The sequence below is a fragment of the Chiloscyllium plagiosum genome, unplaced genomic scaffold (assembly GCF_037043375.1).
Source record: "Chiloscyllium plagiosum isolate Xiang-an unplaced genomic scaffold, Cpla_swu_hap1 HiC_scaffold_2, whole genome shotgun sequence".
Taxonomy (NCBI): Eukaryota; Metazoa; Chordata; class Chondrichthyes; order Orectolobiformes; family Hemiscylliidae; genus Chiloscyllium; species Chiloscyllium plagiosum.
In genome coordinates this window covers 127,997,777-128,018,817 of record NW_028270140.1, presented here as the reverse complement: position 1 = coordinate 128,018,817, position 21,041 = coordinate 127,997,777, and the positions used below count along the sequence as shown (strand labels likewise).

The 21,041-nt window shown below is 41.6% G+C and overlaps 1 protein-coding gene across 31 annotated transcripts in view; it reads right to left on the bottom strand.

Moving 5' to 3' along the window:
• Positions 1–21,041, bottom strand: part of sorbs2b (sorbin and SH3 domain containing 2b) — a 323,367-nt gene that overhangs the window by 89,617 nt on the left and 212,709 nt on the right. For 27 of the 31 annotated variants that reach the window (XM_088000723.1, XM_088000747.1, XM_088000785.1 and 24 more), the window contains one exon: positions 604–687. The exons of the other annotated variants lie outside the window; for them this stretch is intronic. In XM_088000723.1, coding sequence (XP_087856849.1) covers positions 604–687 — 84 coding nt within the window. The remainder of the gene's footprint in view (positions 1–603; positions 688–21,041) is intronic. 31 annotated transcript variants of the gene reach the window in all.

Sequence of the window (21,041 nt, the reverse complement as noted above, 5' to 3'; positions counted from 1 at the left end):
TAAACACAGAAATACACCGACAGAGTGAAAATGATGAAGCAAAGCCGACATGATAACATGTCTTTCTACAGAAGGTCCTGGCCTAAATAAAGTTGCCAGTTGGCAAATATATTTGTAAATGTTGGCTATCAACTGGCCAAATGATGCAAATAAGTCAAATTGTGATTAAAGTAATTGGTTGAAAAAGCACATTAATTAATAATAAGCTAACAGACTATTTGGCTATGATAACAAAACTAAAGTGCAAAGTTCTTAAGATAAACAGCAAATTCAATATTGGGTCTTGTAGTGACAGTGTGGATAGTGCTACAATTTACCATTTTAATAAATTCACCCTTGACTATTCCAAACTGTTATTCAATGGATGTAGACAAATCAACTGGAAGCAGCAATTCAAGCCTAAAAAAACCTAACTCCAAATCTACAACCTGTTGTCTACAAAATACAGACTGTTAACTTACTTTATTTGGGAAGTACTACAAATTAGTGATCGGCGCTGCCATGACAATCATTCTTTTCACAGTGAATACTCACTGTTCACTGCAATTATGACTATCTAGATAATTCATACTGTTCAAACCACATCACACTGGCCTCACTTACCGGGTGTCCAAATTCCAGTTCTGAAAAGAATTTATACCAGGGTTCGTTTTCTAAATCTATTTCATCTGGGGTTATTCGCCCACCCTGAAGCAGAAGTGAAAGTAAAAAGGGGAGAGGAAAGAGGCAAACTAAACAAAGTGGGAATGTTAAATCACATCACCTCAAAACTCCACTTACTGAAACAAGATTTTAAAAAAAGTAAAATTAAATTACGGTTAAAAATAATAAGGGATAAAGAATGCTATATCGAACTGAAGTATCAAAGGGAGACTTTTCTTTTTAAGTGGTTACTCATCTCACACTGTAAAGGTATCATTCAGCGCTTCTTGTTTATGTTGAGCACCTTTGTATTTATTTAAAAAGCAGCCAACACCCTGTTGCATCCAATGTTCTGGGAGTTAATAGGATTTCTCTCAAGCACAAGCAGCAGAGGGCAGCAAATACCCAAGCCATTCCTGACAGCACAGGTGATATGAGAGGTGCTGCTTTCTTTCACAGGCACAAACGGAACGATCAAATGTACAGCAAACAGATCATCAACAAGCAAGTTATAAACAACTGACTGACAGCTTTGCAACTGTTTTGAAACCGACTGTCTGAATTCAACAATTAAAGTTGTTCAACTTAGAGATGCCTTTAAAGAAAACTTAAGTACTTAATGTAAGAATATAAAACAAATTAAAGTCAAGATTAATGCTGTCAAAAAGATTCTGTTTGAAGTCGGTTTTGAAGAGGTGTTTTCTTGGCAAATGCACCAGAACAAATATTAGTAAGTTAATGTGTCAATATAAAGGCAACATGAGAGTAGCTGTGCTTAGGTTAAATCTCACTTTTAGAAATACATCAGAAAGACTCTCACTGGCACACATCTAGCTCACACTAGTTCTTCCTAACCAAGAAACTGAGGAAATTAGACATTGAAAGGACTTTTTTGGAGAAAGTAAAGATATTTACCCATGCCTACATCAAAATCTCTGTAGTTCGAGGGAGAGCATTGAGTTTCAAGTGCATTGACTGCAAATCCAAGAATTTTTTTTCATTGCCAAATCCCAAATGAAAGATATTTGAAGTAACTGCAGTGACTATGCTTTCCTTAAGAATTGGTCAGCAATGAGTTCATTATTTACAGACAGTGAAAGGTAATATGTGATTATAATCATTCAGCCAGTCTCATGACCAGTGTGCTGGGTGGTAGCAAACATATCTCACCATTCATTACTATCAATACTTCCCTGCATTGTAGGTACTACCATCCTTAAAAGGCTTTGAAAGACAGAAGATGAGCACTCCTCGAATTTACTTTCCCACCTCTTTATGGTTACTCCTAAGAATTCCACTGCTGGCTTCCAGGGGAAAGAGAGAGGGGAATTCTTGGGCTGGCATGTGGCACACACAGGATTATTCTGATAGGAACTTTTATTCTGCTGTTTTAGCTGAACCAGGATGCACCTTATTTTTTTTCCTGCCCCGATTTCTCTATTTGATTTTTAAAAAAATTAGTAGCAGAATGAACTGTAAACATTTCTAAGTGAATTGTTTTGCAATTTAAATTGCATTTAAAAACACACAGGCTTTATTCTCTTCCTCCCAATCCAACCAACCAACAGGACAGTTTGATCCACAGGAACATGGCTACAGAGGAACTCAGGGGTATATGCTGGCAGCAGTGTCAGATCCGTATATTTTCCTCTATTCTGATTGGTTGAAAACTTTTCCTTTGAAATTGTAAAACCTTGCTGAATGTCAGATTTGTAAAGAAGGGGAGTGGGGTACATACATTTTGGGAAAGACAAGATAAATTAATTAGAACTTCAAAAAAAACCTTAGTTTGTGGTAATTTGTAGGAGGAAGGTCAAGGGGAGGCACTTTTCAAGTAGCATGGAGAGTTAATTAAAGAAGGAATCAGTGCACTGATAAAGCGAAGGGCTAGGAGGTAAACAATCATAGATGTGGATGGTATGTAAGCAATTTTGTTTTTGTGTGCAACTCAGTTTAAAAATTGTTTTGTTTAAAATAGTTATCCTTATGAGCTTATTTGTCCCACAAATCTCTAATTAAATATTGACTTGATCATCTGCAAAGGGCTTTGAACTAGAATGCATATAACTAGATAAAATATACACACAAAGGACTGCTACAGTTAACTCTAATCATTTTGACCTTCTGGTGTTTATAATCAGATTGAGAGATGGTGAATTTGCCTTTTTTTGGTGCCATTGGCTGTTTAACAAGGCACAAAACAGGAAAAAACCTACGATTAGAGCTCAGCATATTTTAGATTAATGCATTTCTTGAATCCTTGGTAGCATAGCCAATGATTCAAAGCATGTCTTTTCGAAGCAAGTTTGAATCATTTCTTGAGTGTCTAACTCTTCTTCATGGGAGTCACCTTGTACCCAACTCCAGTGGCCTCCCTTCTTTCGAGAGTTCAGACAGTGAGCAGCAACAGTCTTTCTTGATCAAGCACAGCATCAATAAAACCTGCTTCCGTCTTCACTCAATGTCCAGCCAATACAACTGGATAATGAACAAGATGCTCTGGGAATCACAGGGACCACAGCTTTTTTAAAAAAATTCACAATACAAAACAACCTCGGTTATCCGAAGGTCGATTATCTGAACAAGATCTCAAGGTCCCATTAAAAGATTATCAGTAATCCAAACAAAATACTCTGCCTGTCTCGTTCAGATAATCGAGGTTGTTCTGTATATATTATTGATTTCGAGGAGGAAACTAAATGTAATATCTCCAAGTTTGCAGATGACACAAAGCTGGGTGGAGGGTAAAGTTTGAAGAGTATGCGATTTTGTCAAGTTGAGTGAGTGGGCAAATGAATTACAGGTAAAGTATAATGTGGATTAATTTGAGGTTATTCACTTTGGTAGCAAAAACAGGAAGGCAGATTATTACCTGAATGGAGATAGATTGGGATAGGGCGATACAACAAGACCTGGGTGTCCTTATAACCAGTCGCTGTAAGTAAGCACACAGGTGTAGCAGGCAGTAGAGAAGGCAGATGATATGTTGGTTTTCACAGCGAGATGATTCAAGTGCAGGACCAGGGATGTTTTTCTACAATTAAACAGGGCATTGGTGAGACCACACCTGGAATACTGTGCACAGTTTGGTCTCCTTATCTCAGGAAGGATATTCTGGCTATGGGGGGAGTGCAAAGGTTTACTGGGCTGATTTCTGGATGGCAGGAGTGACAGAAGACAGATTGGATCAGTTAAGACTATAGACACTGGAGTTCAGAGAATGTGACAGAGATCACGTAGAAACCTATAACTTGAACTAGACAGGGTAAGTGTAGGAATGCATGTTCCCAATGCCCAGGGAGTCCAGAACCAAGAGTCACAGCTCAAGGATATGGAGTAAACCGTCTAGAAGAAACTTCTTCACTCAGAGACTGGTGAGCCTGTGGAATTCTCTGCCAGAGAAAATCAGTTAAGGCCAAAACATTGAATGTTTTCAAGAAAGAGTTAGATATAGTGCTTAGTGCTAAAGGGATCAAAGTGTATGGGATGAAAGCAGGAATATGGTATTGAATTGGATGATCAGCCATGGTCATATTGGATATTGGAAGAGACTAAAGGGCCAAATGGCCTACTCATGCTCCTGTTTCCTATGTTTCTAGGACTCCAAAAGTTAGTCTGGTCTTTATAGCTCAGTCACTCTCTAGCTCTTTGAAAACCATACACAGAAGTTAAGCTGTGTCACATTCTAACTTATTGCTCATTAACCTCACAATAGGTCTAAGCCAATATGACCATGGCTGATCATCCAATTCAATACCATATTCCTGCTTTCATCCCATACACTTTGATCCCTTTAGCACTAAGCACTATATCTAACTCTTTCTTGAAAACATTCAATGTTTTGGCCTTAACTGATTTTCTGAAAATGTGTTGCTGGAAAAGCGCAGCAGGTCAGGCAACATCCAGGGAACAGGAGAATCGACGTTTCAGGCATAAGCCCTTCTTCAGGAATGAGGAAGGTTTGTCCAGCAGGCTAAGATAAAAGGTAGGGAGGAGGGACTTGGGGGAGGGGCCTGATACCATGGTTGGTTAATTGATGTCTTGGTCCTCATCAGTAGTGAAATCTGTAGATATCCTTGAACTTTCAATAAATGCATGTTTCTCCAATTTTCTTTATTACAGGGTACTGTTCTTTTGAAAAACTGGGTGAAATGGTGAAAAAGAGAGCAGGCTACTTTTCTACTGTTATGAATGCATTTTCTTCTCTCTCCTCTGCCCCAAAGGCAGTTGCCTGACATAAAGTTCCTTTGTGTATTCCTTTGACTGCTTTCATTGCTTTTTCCCCATGTTGGATAATTTGCAGGTAACTGTCATCCCAAATTGTGCAATCATTTGGATGACCTGTTAGTTTCAGTTCAGACTAGGTCTTGTTAATTAATCTAATAATCACTGCAGCCATCTCAAAGCTGTGCTTTTCTTTTTTTTAAAAAAAAAATCAGATGATAGAAATTAAATAGAGGATCCCCATCAAATTAGCTGGTGGAAATGGAAATGGACTGAAAGACAAAAAGGTGTTGTATCCACATAAGAACTTCTGAATTGCATGAATGGTGATCAAGGGGTTAAACACAACATCCAAATAAAAAGTTAATAGGATCTCTGAAAACAATTTAACAAAATCGAAACAGGCCTTTAAGCAAATAAGATTATGCAGGAGATCTGAAGTAGAACTGTGCTGAACAAGCTCTTTAAGGTTTAAGGATAGCATTGCATATTGATCTTAGAAATGATATATGTATCTCATTCTGCAACAGTGAATTGCAAATAGCCACGATAATGAAAAGAGTTTGAAAGTGGAACAATTTTTTTTCCCCTACAGATAGATCTGACTCTTCTGGTAATCACATCAGTCAAGTTGCAAAGCAACACACACTCACCAATTTTAATTTTAGCTTCATCCCTTGTGTGGCCATGTGGCCAGCAGCAGAGATGGCTACTACACTGGTTAAGAGATACAATCAAGCCTGCCTGAAATTTTGGTCAAACTAGTTTAAACTCTGGCCTCAGTTAAAACTGCAGCGAGTGCATGTTGCGACCTGCAATTTCCTGACCAAATAAGGCATGTGGCATAGTGCCTTTAAACATACTAGCACCACATTACCTTTCATGGAGTATGGATTGTCGCTGTATATGACTTTGTGTAAATATTTGGGAGTTGGTTACCAGTTAGCTCCATTGGCTAGGATTGAACAATGTGATCAGACTTCGATCAATTCATCAGCTGAGTGCCAGACATCTTTCTGGAAACAGAACACACTTACAGATAAGTTATCAGAAGAAATGAATTTTCTCTGGTGCAGCCTTCCAGACCATATTTGAGCAGCCTTGAAGATACTTGCAAAGAAGTCTCCTTCCTATCAGAAGGATGTTGTGAAACTTGAAAGGGTTCAGAAAAAATTTACAAGGAAGTGGCCAGGTTTGGAGGATTTGAGCTATAGGGAGGGGCTGAATAGGCTGAGGCTGTACTCCCTGAAGGTTTATAAAATTATGAGGGGCATGTATAGAATAAGTAGACAAGATCTATTTATGCTATTCACGCCTGTAATGATTTTATAACCCCCAGGAATCCAGAACTAGAGGTTTAGGGTGACAAGGGAAAGATATAAAAGAGACCTAAGAGGCAACTTTTTTACCCAGAGGGTGGTGCGTGTATAGAATAAACTACCAGAGGAAATGGTGGAGGCTGGTACAATTACAGCATTTAAAAGGCACCTGGATGGGTATATGAATATGAAGGGTTTAGAGGGATATGGGCCGGGTGCTGACAATAAACGTGAAAGGGTGCAGAAAAGATTTACAAGGATGTTGCCAGAATTGGAGGACTTGAGCTATAGGGAGAGGCTGAACAGGCTGGGGCTGTTTTCCCTGGAGCGTCGGAGGCTGAGGGGTGACCTTATAGAGGTTTACAAAATTATGAGGGGCATGGATATGGTAAATAGACAAAGTCTTTTCCCTGGAATTGGGGAGTCCAGAACTAGAGGGCATAGGTTTAGGGTGAGAGGGGAAAGCTATAAAAGGGACATAAGGGGCAACGTTTTCACACAGAGGGTGGTACGTGTATGGAATGAGCTGCCAGAGGATGTGGTGGAGGCTGGTACAATTGCAACATTTAAGAGGCATTTGGATGGGTATATGAATAGGAAGGGTTTGGAGGGATATGGGCTGGGTGCTGGCAGGTGGGACTAGATTGGTTTGAGATATCTGGTCGACGTGGACAGGTTGGACCGAAGGGTCTGTTTCTGTGCTGTACATCTCTCTGACTCTATGACTCTAAATGGGACTAGATTGGGTTGGGATATCTGGTCGGCATGGACAAGTTGGACCGAAGGGTCTGTTTCTGTGCTGTACATCTCTCTGACTCTATGACTCTAAATGGGACTAGATTGGGTTGGGATATCTGGTCGGCATGGACAAGTTGGACCGAAGGGTCTGTTTCTGTGCTGTATATCTCTATGACTCTAAGTCAAAGAAGCATGAGGTGAGGCCTACATGGAGAACAAAATTGGCCAATTCACTTGAATTGAAGCAGCATTTTATTTAAGCCAAACCTATAGATTTAAAGTTAGAGTTTGGGTTAAACATGGATTCATTTAAAGCTAAAGTTAAATGAAGTGAGTTAAAGGTTAAATAAAGTTAGATGAAATAAGAGGCAAATGTTGCAATGAAAGGATGTTTTATATTAAGTATTGGTACTTAAAGGCTGAAATTAAGAAGGATTTGCTTAATTAAAATCCTAGTCGGCTCCCTGCCTTTCGTTTGTCAACAAGGGAGGAATAGCTGGGTAAAAGGTTTCAGTACTTCTTTCTGGGCAACACTTGGATTGACTGACTCCCCTGCTGCTTAGTATCTCATGGTTCAGTTGATTTAAGACGATAAGAAATAGGAACAGGAGTAGACCATTTAGCCCCTTGAGCCTTCTCCACCATTCAATAGGATGAAGGCTTATCTAACATTCCTCACATCTGCTTTCCTGCCCTTTGCTGGGAAGTCTTGATTCCCTGGTTGATCAGGAAATCAATCTGTCTCAGCCTTAACAAGGACTCTGCCCCCCCTCACCCCCCCACCCCCCGCTCTCTGTGGCAAGAATCTCAACCCTCTCAAAGAAATTCCTCATCTCAGTCTTAAATTGGTGTCCCTTAATTCTAAGACTATGCCTTCTTCTCGTAGTCTCTCATGAGGGGAAAAATAATCTCAGCATTTATCCTGTGCAATCTTTTGCACTGAGATTATCTCTCATTCTTCTAAACTCCAGGGAGTACAGTCCGAACCTGTTTAATCTTTGCTCATAAGACAATCCCTCTATAGAAGGGATCATCCTAGTGAAATTTCTCTTAACTGCCTCCAACAAAATGATATCTTTCCTTAAATAAAGGAACCTAAACTGCTCAAAGGGCTCTAGATAGCGTCTCACCAGCACCTTGGACTGTTGCAGTAAGACCTCCCTATTTGTTACTCCAATTCCCTTGAAATAAGAACCAACATTCCTTTAGCATTCCTGCTATACCTAGAATCACAGAGTCATACAGCATGGAAACAGACCCTTCATTCTAACGCAGGCATGGCGACCAGGTATCCTAAACTGAACTAGTCCCATCTGCCTGCATTTGGCCCATACCCCTCTAAACCCTTCTTTTGCACGTACCCCGCACTCACGTACATGCTCAAATGTCTTTTCAATGTTTAATTGTACCCACCTCTACCACTTTCTCTGGCAGTTCATTCCACACACAAACCACCAGTTATGAAAAGTTGCCCCTCAGGTCCCTTTTAAATCTTTCCCCTCTCACCTTAAACTTATGCCCTCTCTGGTTTTGGACTCACCTACCCTTGGAGAAAAAGATCATGGCTGTTCATCTTCTCTAAGCCCCTTATGATTTTATAAACTATCAGAAGCCTCCAATGCTCCACAGATAAAAGTTCTAGCCTACCTAGCCTCTCATTAAAACTCCTTGCAAATTGTTTCTGAACCCTTTCAAGTTGAACAATATCCTTTCTATAGCAGGGCAACCCGAATTGTACGCAGTATTCTAAAAGTGGCCTCACTAAAGTTTTTTACAGCCGCCACATGACACTCCAAACTCCCGTACTCAATGACCAATGAAGGCAAGCTACCAAACGTCTTCTTCACTACCCTGTCTACCTGCAACGCTACTTTCATGAATCTACATCCCTAGGTCCCACTATCCTACCAGGTATAAGTCCTCCCTTGGTTTGCCTTACCAAAATGCAACACTTTACAGTTATCTAATTTAAACTCCATCTGTCAATTCTCAGCCCACTGGCCTATCTGATCAAGATTAGATTGTACTGTTAGATAACCTTCTTCACAGTGCACTGTACCACCAAATTTGGAGTCATCCACAAAGTTACTAACCAGACCTCCCATATTCCCATCCAAATTGTTGATAGAAATGACAAACAACAGTGACCACAGAACCGATCCTTGTGGCACACTGCTGGTCACAGGCCTCCAATCTGAACGACAATCCTCTAGCACCACCCTCTGCCTTTTAATTTGTGATTCACGTATGAGTAGTCTCAAGTCCCTTTGTGCAGCTTTCCACAGTTTTCTCTCTCCTTTAATAATATTCAACAATATTCAGTTCTCTTGCTCTGCTCTCCAACATGAACGTCACATTTTCTGACATTATGTTTCACTTAACCTTTTAATATCTCCCCATAAACTGTGTGTATCCCTCTCACAAATGATCTTTCCCCTATTTTAGTGTCATCTGCAAATTTGGCGAGATTACATTCACTTCCTTTATGTCATTAATATGCATTCTAAACAGTCACGATCCTGATTCCATGGGTCACCAAACTGAGAAAGAACCTTATTCTCACTCACTTTTTCCTACTCAGGATCCAATTCTCTACTCATTAGATTTATTATATTTATTTGCAGAATTGGACAGAATGATTCCAGATTTTAGTCACTTGAAAAAGGTGCATCTACAGTGTTCAAAAGTTTAGAAGAAAGATAATGGTTGCAATCTTTTGCAGGAGAAATTCTAATACATCAACAGGGCAATCACTTCCAAACATTCATGCATCAGTGATTAATGAAGGATTTCCTGTTCATATTAATGGCATTCAGACTTCCAACTTTTGACCATGAAGGTATGCAGTGCATAATCCTCTACAAGTAACAGACTGAATTACATGGTCAGCCAAGAATTTCAGGATGCAGTGTAGAAATCATCTGGAGTAAACTGTTATTTTGAGGTTCAGACTGTGCTACTAATGTCAATAACTTAGGAATGGTTGATGTCTAGCATAAAAGCAAAGTACACATGCTCAGCATTCTATTCAAGTATTACAAGTTATCCTTTTTGCTGAAGTGTCACTGAGCATCAACTCTGCTTTCTTCCCATAGGTACTCTCAGACTTAGAATTCCGTCAGCAATTTCTGTTTTTGTTTCAGATCTCCAGCATTTGGTAATTAATTGCACATGAAAGCAATATTACCACATCACCTGCTGGGGGAGGTTTCCACAGCATACATTTATTCCTCATCAATCTGCAATCAAATCTTTGCGATGAAAAATGATAAAAATATTGACATTTGCTATTTCAAAAACATTCACATTGTTGTTTCAAGATTTGAAACGTACCAGCTGTGTACCTATTGAGGTATCTATTGTGGAAGGTTTATGTACATTCCCACATGTTTAAAAAAAACAGCATTCAGCAAGAAATAGAAAATGTACAAAAGGTAATGCACCGTGGTGTCATTTTGGTGGTTTGCAGTAATGTCATGATCCCACATTTTTTAATCACCTAGATTCATAGGTGAGAACTATTTCTGGTCCTATAGAACTCCAGCGCATAAGGAGTGCAATTTATACATGGGGGTATGTGCAATCAACACATCTCAGTGAGTCACAGAAAAGCACAGGTTTAAGGAGCCAACATACAAATAATTCTTAATGGCTGCCAAATCCAAGATTTTTCTATTGTGCCGAGTGATGTATGAGTAGTTGAGCACAGTGAATCTTTCTCCTGCATTGTTGTATATCCTTCATGCTTTTAATGCTTCTCATTTTTATTTTGCAGAAATGAATAACTCCTGATAAAGCATTGCAAGAAAAATCACTTCCCAAATACATTTTCACATTTCTTTCTAAGCAAAGCCTGTATTATCCTCTCCCAGGAATGTGAGAGTCTGACATGAGATGGAAAAGTAAAATTAAAACTACAACTTTCACGTTGCAGTGGGAATAGCAAAACAGCATCGACAGATTGAACAATCAATGGATACCTATTTGAGTACATGCCAGTCAGCTTAAAAAAAAGCAATTAGCCAACAATTCCTTTTGCCTAAGAGTCTAACTTCCTTCGTCTTTCCACTGAATTGCTGGCTCGTGTTTCTCCTCAAGAATGACAATCACTAAAATTGTATGTTTATAAAATATTTGATATTGGATTGGAATGAATAAACATAGAATTGTACAAACATTTTTCTAACAGTTGATTTACATAAAAGGAATTAAACTGATGGAAATTTTGTCAAAAGTTTATACTTTCCAATCATACATTCCTTTAACAATTTTGTACATTTCCATTTTTTTTGTGAATTTTAATGTTTTCCACTTTGGTGCATTATTTCTTGGATATGGTCATTACTGCTGGGCCAGCATTTATTACTTATCCCAATTGACCTGACGGTGGTGGTGAGCTGCCTTCTTGAACCACTGCAGTTCTCTGATGTAGGGCCATCCATAGTGCTGTTAGAAAGGCATTCTAGGATTTTGACCTAGTGACAGAGAAAGAATGCTGATATAGTCCTAAGTCAGGATGGATGTGACTTGCAGGAGAATGTGCTCTCATAAATCTGCTATCCTTGTCCTTCTAGGTGGTAGAGGTTACAAGTTTGGAAGATGTCTGAGGAATCTTGGTGGGTAAACTGCAGCGCATCTTGAAAACAGTACACACTGCTGCTAATGTGTGTTGGTGTTGGAGAAAGTGAAGGTAGGAGCTAATGGATGTGATGCCAATCAAGTGCGCTTCTTTGTCCTGGATAGTACAAAACATCTTGAGTGTTGGTGGAGGTGCAGTCATCCAGGCATGTGAGGAGTACTGCATTGCACTCCTGACCTGTGTCTTGTAGGTGTTGGACAGGCTTTGGCAAGTCAGGAGCTGAGTTAAGTATTGCAGGATTCCTAGACTCTGGCCTGCTCTTGTAGCCACAGTATAGGACTGGTTCAATTCAGCTTCTGGTCAGTGGTAATTCTCCAGGATGTTGATTGTGAGGGTTTTGGCAATAGCAACACCTTTGGATGTCCCTTACTGGAGAAAGTCACTGCCTGGCACTTGTGTGGTGTGGATGTTACTTGCAACTCAAGCCTAAATGTTGTCCAGGTTTAGTTGCATTTGGACATGGACTGTTGTAGAATCTAAGGCATTTGAATAGTGCTGAACATGGTACAATAATCAGAGAACACTTCCACTTCTGACTAAGATGGAAGGACAGTCATTGATGAAGTAGCTAAAGGTATTTGAACCCTGGAAAACTATCCTGGGGAACTCCTGCAGAGTTTTCCTGGAGCTGTGATAACTGACTTCCAACAACCACAAATATCTTCCTTTCTACCAGATATGACTCCAAACAGAGAAACAAGCTGAAAACTGGCAGTTGTGATGCTGAGGGCCTCAGACGGAGAGTTGTGAGAGCATGGAATGCGTTGCCAGCAGCAGTTGTGGAAGCAAGGTCATTGGGGACATTTAAGAGACTACTGGACATGCATATGGTCACAGAAATTTGAGGGTGCATACATGAGGATCAGTGGTTGGCACAACATCGTGGGCTGAAGGGCCTGTTCTGTGCTGTACTGTTCTATGTTTTATGTTCTAAGATGTAGAATCCATTCAATACATCAGGCTAAAGATGGTTGCAAGTGTTTCAGGCGTCTACTTTGTTCATTGATGTGCAAGGCTTCCATATCATTGTGGAAGGGAATTATTATGAAATCTCCCCTCCCTGTTAGTTATTTCATTGTCCATCACCATTCATGACCAGACATAGAACATAGAACATAGAAAAATACAGCACAGAACAGGCCCTTTGGCCCTTGATGTTGTGCCGAGGTTTAATCCTAATGTGAAACTTAACCTGCGCACCCCTCAACTCACTGCTTTCCATGTGCTTTTCCAGCAGTCGCTTAAGTGTTTCCAATGACTTTGCTTCCACCACCACAGCTGGCAATGCATTCCATGCATTCACAACTCTCTGTGTAAAGAACATACCTCTAACGTCTTCTTTATACCTTCCTCCTAATATCTTCAAACTATGACTCCTTGTACCAGTCAAACCTGCCCTGTGGAAAAGTCTCTGGCTATTGACTCTATCTATTCCACTCATTATCTTGTATACCTCGATCAGGCCTCCTCTCTTCCTCCTTCTCTCCAGAGAGAAAGGTCCGAGCTTATTCAACCTTTCTTCATAAGGTAAGCCCTCCAGTCCAGGCAGCATCCTGTTAAACCTTCTTTGCACCTTCTCCAAAGCCTCTGTATCTTTCCTATAGTAGGGCGACCAGAACTGGACACAATATTCCAAGTGTGGTCTCACCAGGGACTTGTAGAGCTGTAGCAAAACCTCACGGCTCTAAAACTCGATCCCCCTGTCAATGAAAGCCAAAACACCACATGTTTTCTTAACAACCCTATCCACTTGGGTGGCAACTTTGAGGGATCTATGTACTTGCACACCCAGATCCCTCTGTTCCTCCACACTGCCAAGAATCCTGTCTTTAATCCTATATTCAGCATTCACGTTCGACCTTCCAAAATCCATCACTTCACATTTATCCAGGTTGAACTCCATCTGCCATTTCTCAGCCCAGCTCTGCATCCTGTCTATGTCGCACTGCAGTCTGCAGTAGCCCTCTATACTATTGATGACACCTCCAACCTTTGTGTCATCTGCAAATTTACTAACCTACCCCTCAATCCCCTCATCCAAAACTATAAAGAGCAGAGGCCCAAGTACAGAGCCCTGTGGGACCTCACTCAACACTGACTTCCAGGCAGAATACTTTCCATCTACAACCACTCTCTACCTTCTGTCAGCCAGCCAATTCTGAATCCAGATAGCCAAATCTCCCTGTATCCCAAACTTCCTGACTTTATGAATGAGCCTACCATGGGGAACCCTATCAAATGCCTTGTTGAAGTCCATATACACCACATCCACTGCTCAACCTTCGTTGACCTGTCTTGTCACCTCCTCAAAGAACTCAATGAGATTTGTGAGGCATGACCTGCCCCTCACAAAGCCATGCTGACTGCCTTTAATCACACTACGCTTTGCCAAATAGTTATAAATCCTATCCCCCAGAATTCCTTCCAAAACTTTGCTGACCACAGACCTAAGACTGACTGGTCTGTAATTGCCAGGGATTTCCCTATTACCCTTCCTGAAAAGAGGAACAACATTCGCCTCTTTCCAATCCTCCGGTACAACTCCCATGGAGTGAGGAGGCAAATATCCTCGCCAGCAGCTTAGCAACTTCCTTTCTCGCTTCCTGGAGCAGCCTAGGATCAATCTTAATGTTTTCCAAAATTTCTAGCACATCAACTTCATCAATCTTGATCTGGTCAAGACTGTATCCCAGCTCCTCAAAGTTTTCATTTACACTAAGTTCCCTTTCCTTGGTGAAAACTGAAGCAAAAACCTCATTTAGCGCTTCCCCTATCTGCTCAGGCTCCACGCACAAGTTCCCTCCGCTACCCCTGATTGGCCCTACCTTCTCCCTGATCATTCTCTTATTCCTCACGTATGAGTAAAGGCTTTTGGGTTCTCCCTAATCCTTCTTGCCAAGCCTTTTTCGTGTCCCCTCCTGGCTCTCCTCAATCCAATTCTGAGCTCCTTCCTAGCAAGCCTGTAATCCTCTAAACCTGTGCTAGATCCTTGCTTTCTCCACCTTACGTAAGCTGCCTTCTTCCTTTTGATGGAGAAGTTCCTCTGTTCTCATCATCCAAGGTTCCTTAATGTTACCCCTTCTTGTCTGTCTCAGAGGAACAAATTTGTGCATCACTCACAACAACTGCTCCTTAAATAGTCTCCACTTGTGCCCTTTCTGTGGAACAATTGTTCCCAGTCTGTACTTTCCAACTCCTGTCTGATAGCATCATAATTTCCTTTTCCCCAATTAAATATCTTCCCTCGGTAACTGCTCCTTTCACTCTCCAAGGCTATGCTAAATGTGAGGCAGTTGTGATCACTGTTACCAAAGTGCTCTCCCAACACGAGATCTGACACCTGTCCTGGCTCGTTGCCGAGCACCGAATCCAAAATGGCCTCTCCCCTCATCGGTCTGTCTACATACTGAGTAAGGAAACCCTCCTGAACACACCTGACAAAAACGGCTCCATGCAAACCACCTGCTCGAAGGAGGTTCCAGTCAATATTGGGAAAGTTGAAATCACCCATAATAACAACCTTGCTACCTCTGCATTTTTCCAGAATCTGCCTGCCTATGAGTTCTTCAATCTCTCTACTGCTATTAGGGGCTCTGTAGAAAACCCCTAATGCAGTGGCTGTTCCCTTGATGTTCCTAACTTCCACCCATACTGACTCAGTAGACAAACCTTCCTCAGCAATCTTTGTTTCTGCAGCTGTCATGCACTCTGATAGCAATGCTACACCCCCTCCTCTTTTTCCACCCTCCCTGTTCTTTTTAAATGTTCAAACCCTGGAACATCAAGCAACCATTCCTGCCTCTGTGAAACCCACGTCTCTGTTATAGCCACAACATCGTAGTCCCAAGTACTGATCCATGCTCTAAGTTCATCACTCTTATTTCGGACACTCCTTGCATTAAAGCAGACACACTTTAACCGATGCCTTTGTTTCATCGCGTGAGAAACCTTCCTGATGGATTCAATACATCCTGTCACCGCCCCATCTGCAACTGACCCCCTCTCAGACATGTGGCTCTGATTCCCACCCCCTTGCCAAACTCGTTTAAACTCTCTTGAAGCTGCAAGCTCAGATCTGACCCAATAATTATGGAAAAGCTTGGTTCTTTCAATTGCTGTTTCTGTTGTGGAAGCAGTCCTATTTTGCAGTTTCACCAGACTAACACCTCATTTTTTGGTATGACTGCTGGTCCTGGCCTCCCTTTGCATTCTTCTTTTATGCATGGTTAGCCACTCGCTTGATGGTAACAGTAGAGTATGTTATGTACCAGGACATCAGTTGCATATAGTTGTGCTGCTAGTGGCCCACCATGCTTCACTGGAAATTCAGTTTTGAGTTGCTTGATCAAATTATGGTCTAGTGCCTCACTACATATTAGGGTTATCCTTAGTGTGAAGATGGGACGTTGTTTCCACAAGGACTGTGCAGTGGTCAACACTACCAATGGCATCATTGATCCTTGCATCTTCAACAGGAAGATTGCTGTGCATGAAGTCATGTTAAGTTTATCCTCTTGCTGGTTCCCTCATTACCTGCCACAGGCCCAGTCTAGGCACTATGTCCTGTAGGACATGACCAGCTCGATCAGTAATGCTACTGAGTATTCTTGGTGCGAGGCTGAAGTCTTAAAGTACATTTTGTGCCAGTGTGACCCACAATGCTTTCTCCAGGTATTGTGGCATGTGTAAGTGTAAGGATAGCAGATTTCCTTCCCTGAAGGACAATACTGAACCAGATGCATTTTTATGATAAACAGGAATAGTTTCATGGTCAACATTAGACATGCTTTGAATCAGAATTCTGATTGCCATGATGGGATTTGAACCCCTTTCTCATAGCATTAGCCTAAGTCTCTGGATTACTCATCCAGTGATATAACCACTATGCTGCCACTGTGCACAAATTTTATCTTGATCAGACAAACCAAGACAGCCACGCATAACAGATATTGCGAGAGCTAAATTTGCAAAGATGGCAGTTCACTTAAGACGACTTATTTCCTGTCTTACTACGTGACAATACTTCAATACTGAAAGGCGAGAATTATTTTAAAATCATGTGAACACAAACATGCACATGCCTTGCACATCATTCAGGTTAGAGTTAAATTAGAGGGCCACTTGTCAAAACATAACCAAATGGGTTTATTGGTCATGTTCAGAAACGAAGTCATTTAGCAAAATTAAGGACAAAAACTGTTGAGAAACCAGGGTTAAAAGTAGCTGATGGCAACAAACATTATCAGATAAACCAAAAGTAGACTACAGAAGTGTACCGGCAAGGTCATTATCGAACACAATCTGAGTCAAAGGTCTAAATCAAACATCATTTGGAGGAAATGAAAGAACTGCGGATGCTGTAAATCAGAAGCAAAAACAGAAGTTGCTAGAAAAGCTCAGCAGGTCTGGCAGCATCTATGAAGAGAAAGCAAAGTTAACATTCTGGGTCCAGTGACCGGATCTTTGGACCCAAAACGTTAATTTTTATTTCACTTCACAGATTCTGCCAGACCTGCTGAGCTTTTCCAGCAATAACATGATTCTGACTTTCTGAGCTAGTTCTGAGAGAGTGTCACTGGAATGTTAAAATCGAAATGTTAACTCTGTTTTCTGTCCAAAGAAACTGCCAGACCTACTGAGCTTTTCCAGCAGTCTGATTTCCAGCATCTGGAGCAGCTTGGTTTTTATGATTTGGTGTGGAGCCCTTTACAAATGCATTAGTAATCACCCCATCTGAATTACAATTCTATCGAACAATATCAGTATGAACATAGAACATAGAACATAGAACATAGAAGAATACAGCGCAGTACAGGCCCTTGGGCCCTCGATGTTGCGCCGATCCAAGCCCACCTAAACTACACTAACCCTCTATCCTCCATATACCTATCCAATGCCCTCTTAAATGCCCATAAAGAGGGAGAGTCCACCACTGTTACTGGCAGGGCATTCCATGAACTAACGACTCGCTGAGTGAAGAACCTACCCCTAACATCAGTCCTATATCTACCCCCCCTTAATTTAAAGCTATGCCCCCTTGTAATACCCGACTCAATACGCGGGAAAAGGTTCATACTGTCGACCCTATCTAACCCCCTAATCATCTTGTACACCTCAATCAAGTCACCCCTAAACCTTCTTTTCTCTAGTGAAAACAGCCCCAAGTGCCTCAGTCTTTCCTCATTCGATTTTCCTTCCATACCAGGCAACATCCTGGTAAACCTCCTCTGCACCCGTTCCAATGCCTCCACATCCTTCCTATAGTATGGCGACCAAAACTGCACACAATATTCCAGATGCGGCCGTACCAGAGTCTTATACAACTGCATCATGACCTCAGGACTCCGGAACTCAATTCCTCTACCAATAAAAGCCAGTACGCCATATGCCTTCCTCACCGCGCTATTTACCTGGGTGGCAACTTTCAGAGATCTGTGTACATGGACACCAAGATCCCTCTGCTCATCCACACTACCAAGTATCCGACCATTAGCCCAGTACCCCATCTTTTTGTTATTCTTCCCAAAGTGAATCACCTCGCACTTAGCTACATTGAATTCCATCTGCCACCTTTCTGCCCAGCTCTGCAGCTTCTCTATATCCTGCTGTAACCTGCCACATGCTTCCTCACTGTCAACAACTCCTCCGACTTTCGTATCATCCGCAAACTTGCTCACCCAACCTTCTAACCCCTCTTCAAGGTCATTTATAAAAATGACAAACAGCAATGGTCCCAAAACAGATCCTTGCGGAACACCGCTAGTGACGGCACTCCATGAAGAAACTTTGCCATCAACTACTACCCTCTGTCTTCTTCCATCCAGCCAATTCCTAATCCAAACCTCCAACTCACCCTCAATGCCATATCTCCGTATTTTCTGCAGTAGCCTACCATGGGGAACCTTATCAAACGCCTTACTAAAATCCATATATACCACATCTACCGCTTTCCCCTCATCAACCTCCTTCGTCACCTTTTCAAAGAATTCAATAAGGTTTGTGAGGCACGACTTGCCCTTCACAAAACCATGCTGACTATCCTTGATCACATTATTCCTATCCAGATGTGCATAAATCCTATCCCTTACAATTCTCTCTAAGACTTTGCCCACAACAGAAGTGAGACTCACCGGCCTATAGTTACTAGGGCTATCCCTACTCCCCTTTTTGAACAAGGGAACCACATTTGCTATCCTCCAGTCTTCTGGCACTACTCCTGTAGACAAAGAGGACATAAAAATCAAGGCCAATGGCTCTGCAATCTCCTCCCTTGCTTCCCAGAGAATCCTAGGATAAATGCCATCAGGCCCAGGGGACTTATCTATTTTCACCTTTTCCAGGATTTCCAACACCTCTTCTCTACATACCTCAAAGCCATCCATTCTACTTATTTGTGCCTCAGTATTCTCATCGACAACAATGCCCTGTTCCTGAGTGAATACTGAAGAAAAGTATTCATTCAGTGTCTCCCCAATCTCTTCCGCCTCCACACGCAACTTCCCCCTACTATCCTTGACTGGACCTATTCCTACCCTAGTCATTCTTTTATTCCTAACATACCTATAGAAAGCCTTAGGGTTTTCCCTAATCCTATCTCCTAAGGACCTTTCATGTCCCCTCCATGCTGCTTTTAGCTCTCTCTTCAGGTCCTTCCTGGCTACCCTATAACTCTCAATCGCCCCAATTGAACCTTCACGTCTCATCTTGAGATAGGCCGCCCTCTTCCATTTAACAAGGGATTCCAATTCCTTATTAAACCACGGCTCCCTCGCACGACCCTTTCCTTCCTGCCTGACAGGTACATAATTATCAAGGACACTCAATAGTTGCCCCTTGAACAAGTTCCACATATCATTTACACTCTTGCCTTGGAGTCTACTTTTCCAAGCCACACATCCTAAGTCATGCCTCACCGCATCATAATTTCCCTTACCCCAGCTATAATTCTTGCCCTGTAGTACACACTTATCCCTCTCCATCACGAGTGTAAAAATCACCGGATTATGGTCACTATCCCCAAAGTGCTCACCTACCTCTAATTCTAACACCTGGCCTGGTTCGTTACCCAGAACCAAATCCAGTATGGCCTCACCTCTTGTTGGCCTGTCTACATATTGTGTCAGGAAACTCTCCTGCACACATTGAACAAACACTGACCCATCTAACGAACTTGAGCTATAGCTTTCCCAATCAATATCAGGAAAGTTAAAGTCCCCCATAACAACCACCCTATTACTGTCACTCATCTCCTGAATCACCTTCCCAATCCTTTCTTCAATGATTCTAGGACTATTAGGAGGCCTGTAAAAGACTCCTAACAGGGTGACCTCACCTTTCCTATTCCTAACCTCAGCCCAAACTACCTCAGATGGCAAGTCCTCATCCATCGTCCTTTCCCAGAAAGTGCTGCTTTCTGGGAAAAAATAAGATTTACTATTTAGTTCATGATCAATGTATGTCTGCTTCACACTGTAGGCCTTCACTGAGACAGCCAGAGCCAGGAGAAACAGCTGCCTACTAATATCTGGACATGAAGGAGGCGTGGGAGAGAAGGAGCAAGGGCCATGGGAAACAAAGAGAGGACAAGAACAGAGAGAGAGAGCAGAACAGGGAGAGAGTGAATTATTGGATCAGGAGCATGGGGAGCAAGCAGGGTCTTGAGTGACATAACACACCATATGTAATAGGAGCAGACCTGGTCATTCAGTGACTTATAGCTGCCCCTGACACTCAGATCACTGTTGATATGCCCTCGATTTGAACTCCTCTGTCCTGCCAGCTCATCATATTGCTCCACAGCCTGCTATTTCAAAAACCTACCTCCTCTTTAAATATTTTCAGTGATCTAGCCTCTCAATGGTAGAGAATTCCAGACACTCTCTATTCTCTGTGAGAATAAATGACTTTGTATCTCAGTTTAAATGAAAGTCTCCATCCTCCGTAACTAGATCCGCTATTTTGAGATTACCCCAAAACTGGACACGTCTTCTCAATATCTACCATGTCCGGCTCACTAAAAATCTTGGCTGTTTCAATAAGATCCCTCATTCTTCTAAACTCTAATGAATAAAGAACTGTGTAGCATATGTAGTTGTTCCTGATAAAGTCAATGCCTTCATCTCAGAATCAGCCCTAGTGAATTTCTTTTGAACTGCCTCCAATGCTGATATATCCTTTTATAAATACAGGATCAAAACCATACACAGTACTCCAAGCATGGCCTCACCAACACCCTGGATAGTTTTAAGGAGACTTCTCTGTTTGTAAACTCCAATCCCTTAGCAATAGAAGGCCAAAATTCCATTTACTTTAATTACTTGCTAATCTGCATGCTAATGTCTTTGTGCTCCATGCACTAAGAACATCCAGATCCCTTTGCTGAGCACACTTAGGGGTCTCTCTCCTTGTAAATTATAGTCTGCTTTTTGAATTCTTCCAACCAAAGTGCATGACCTCACATTTTTCTACCTTATCCACAT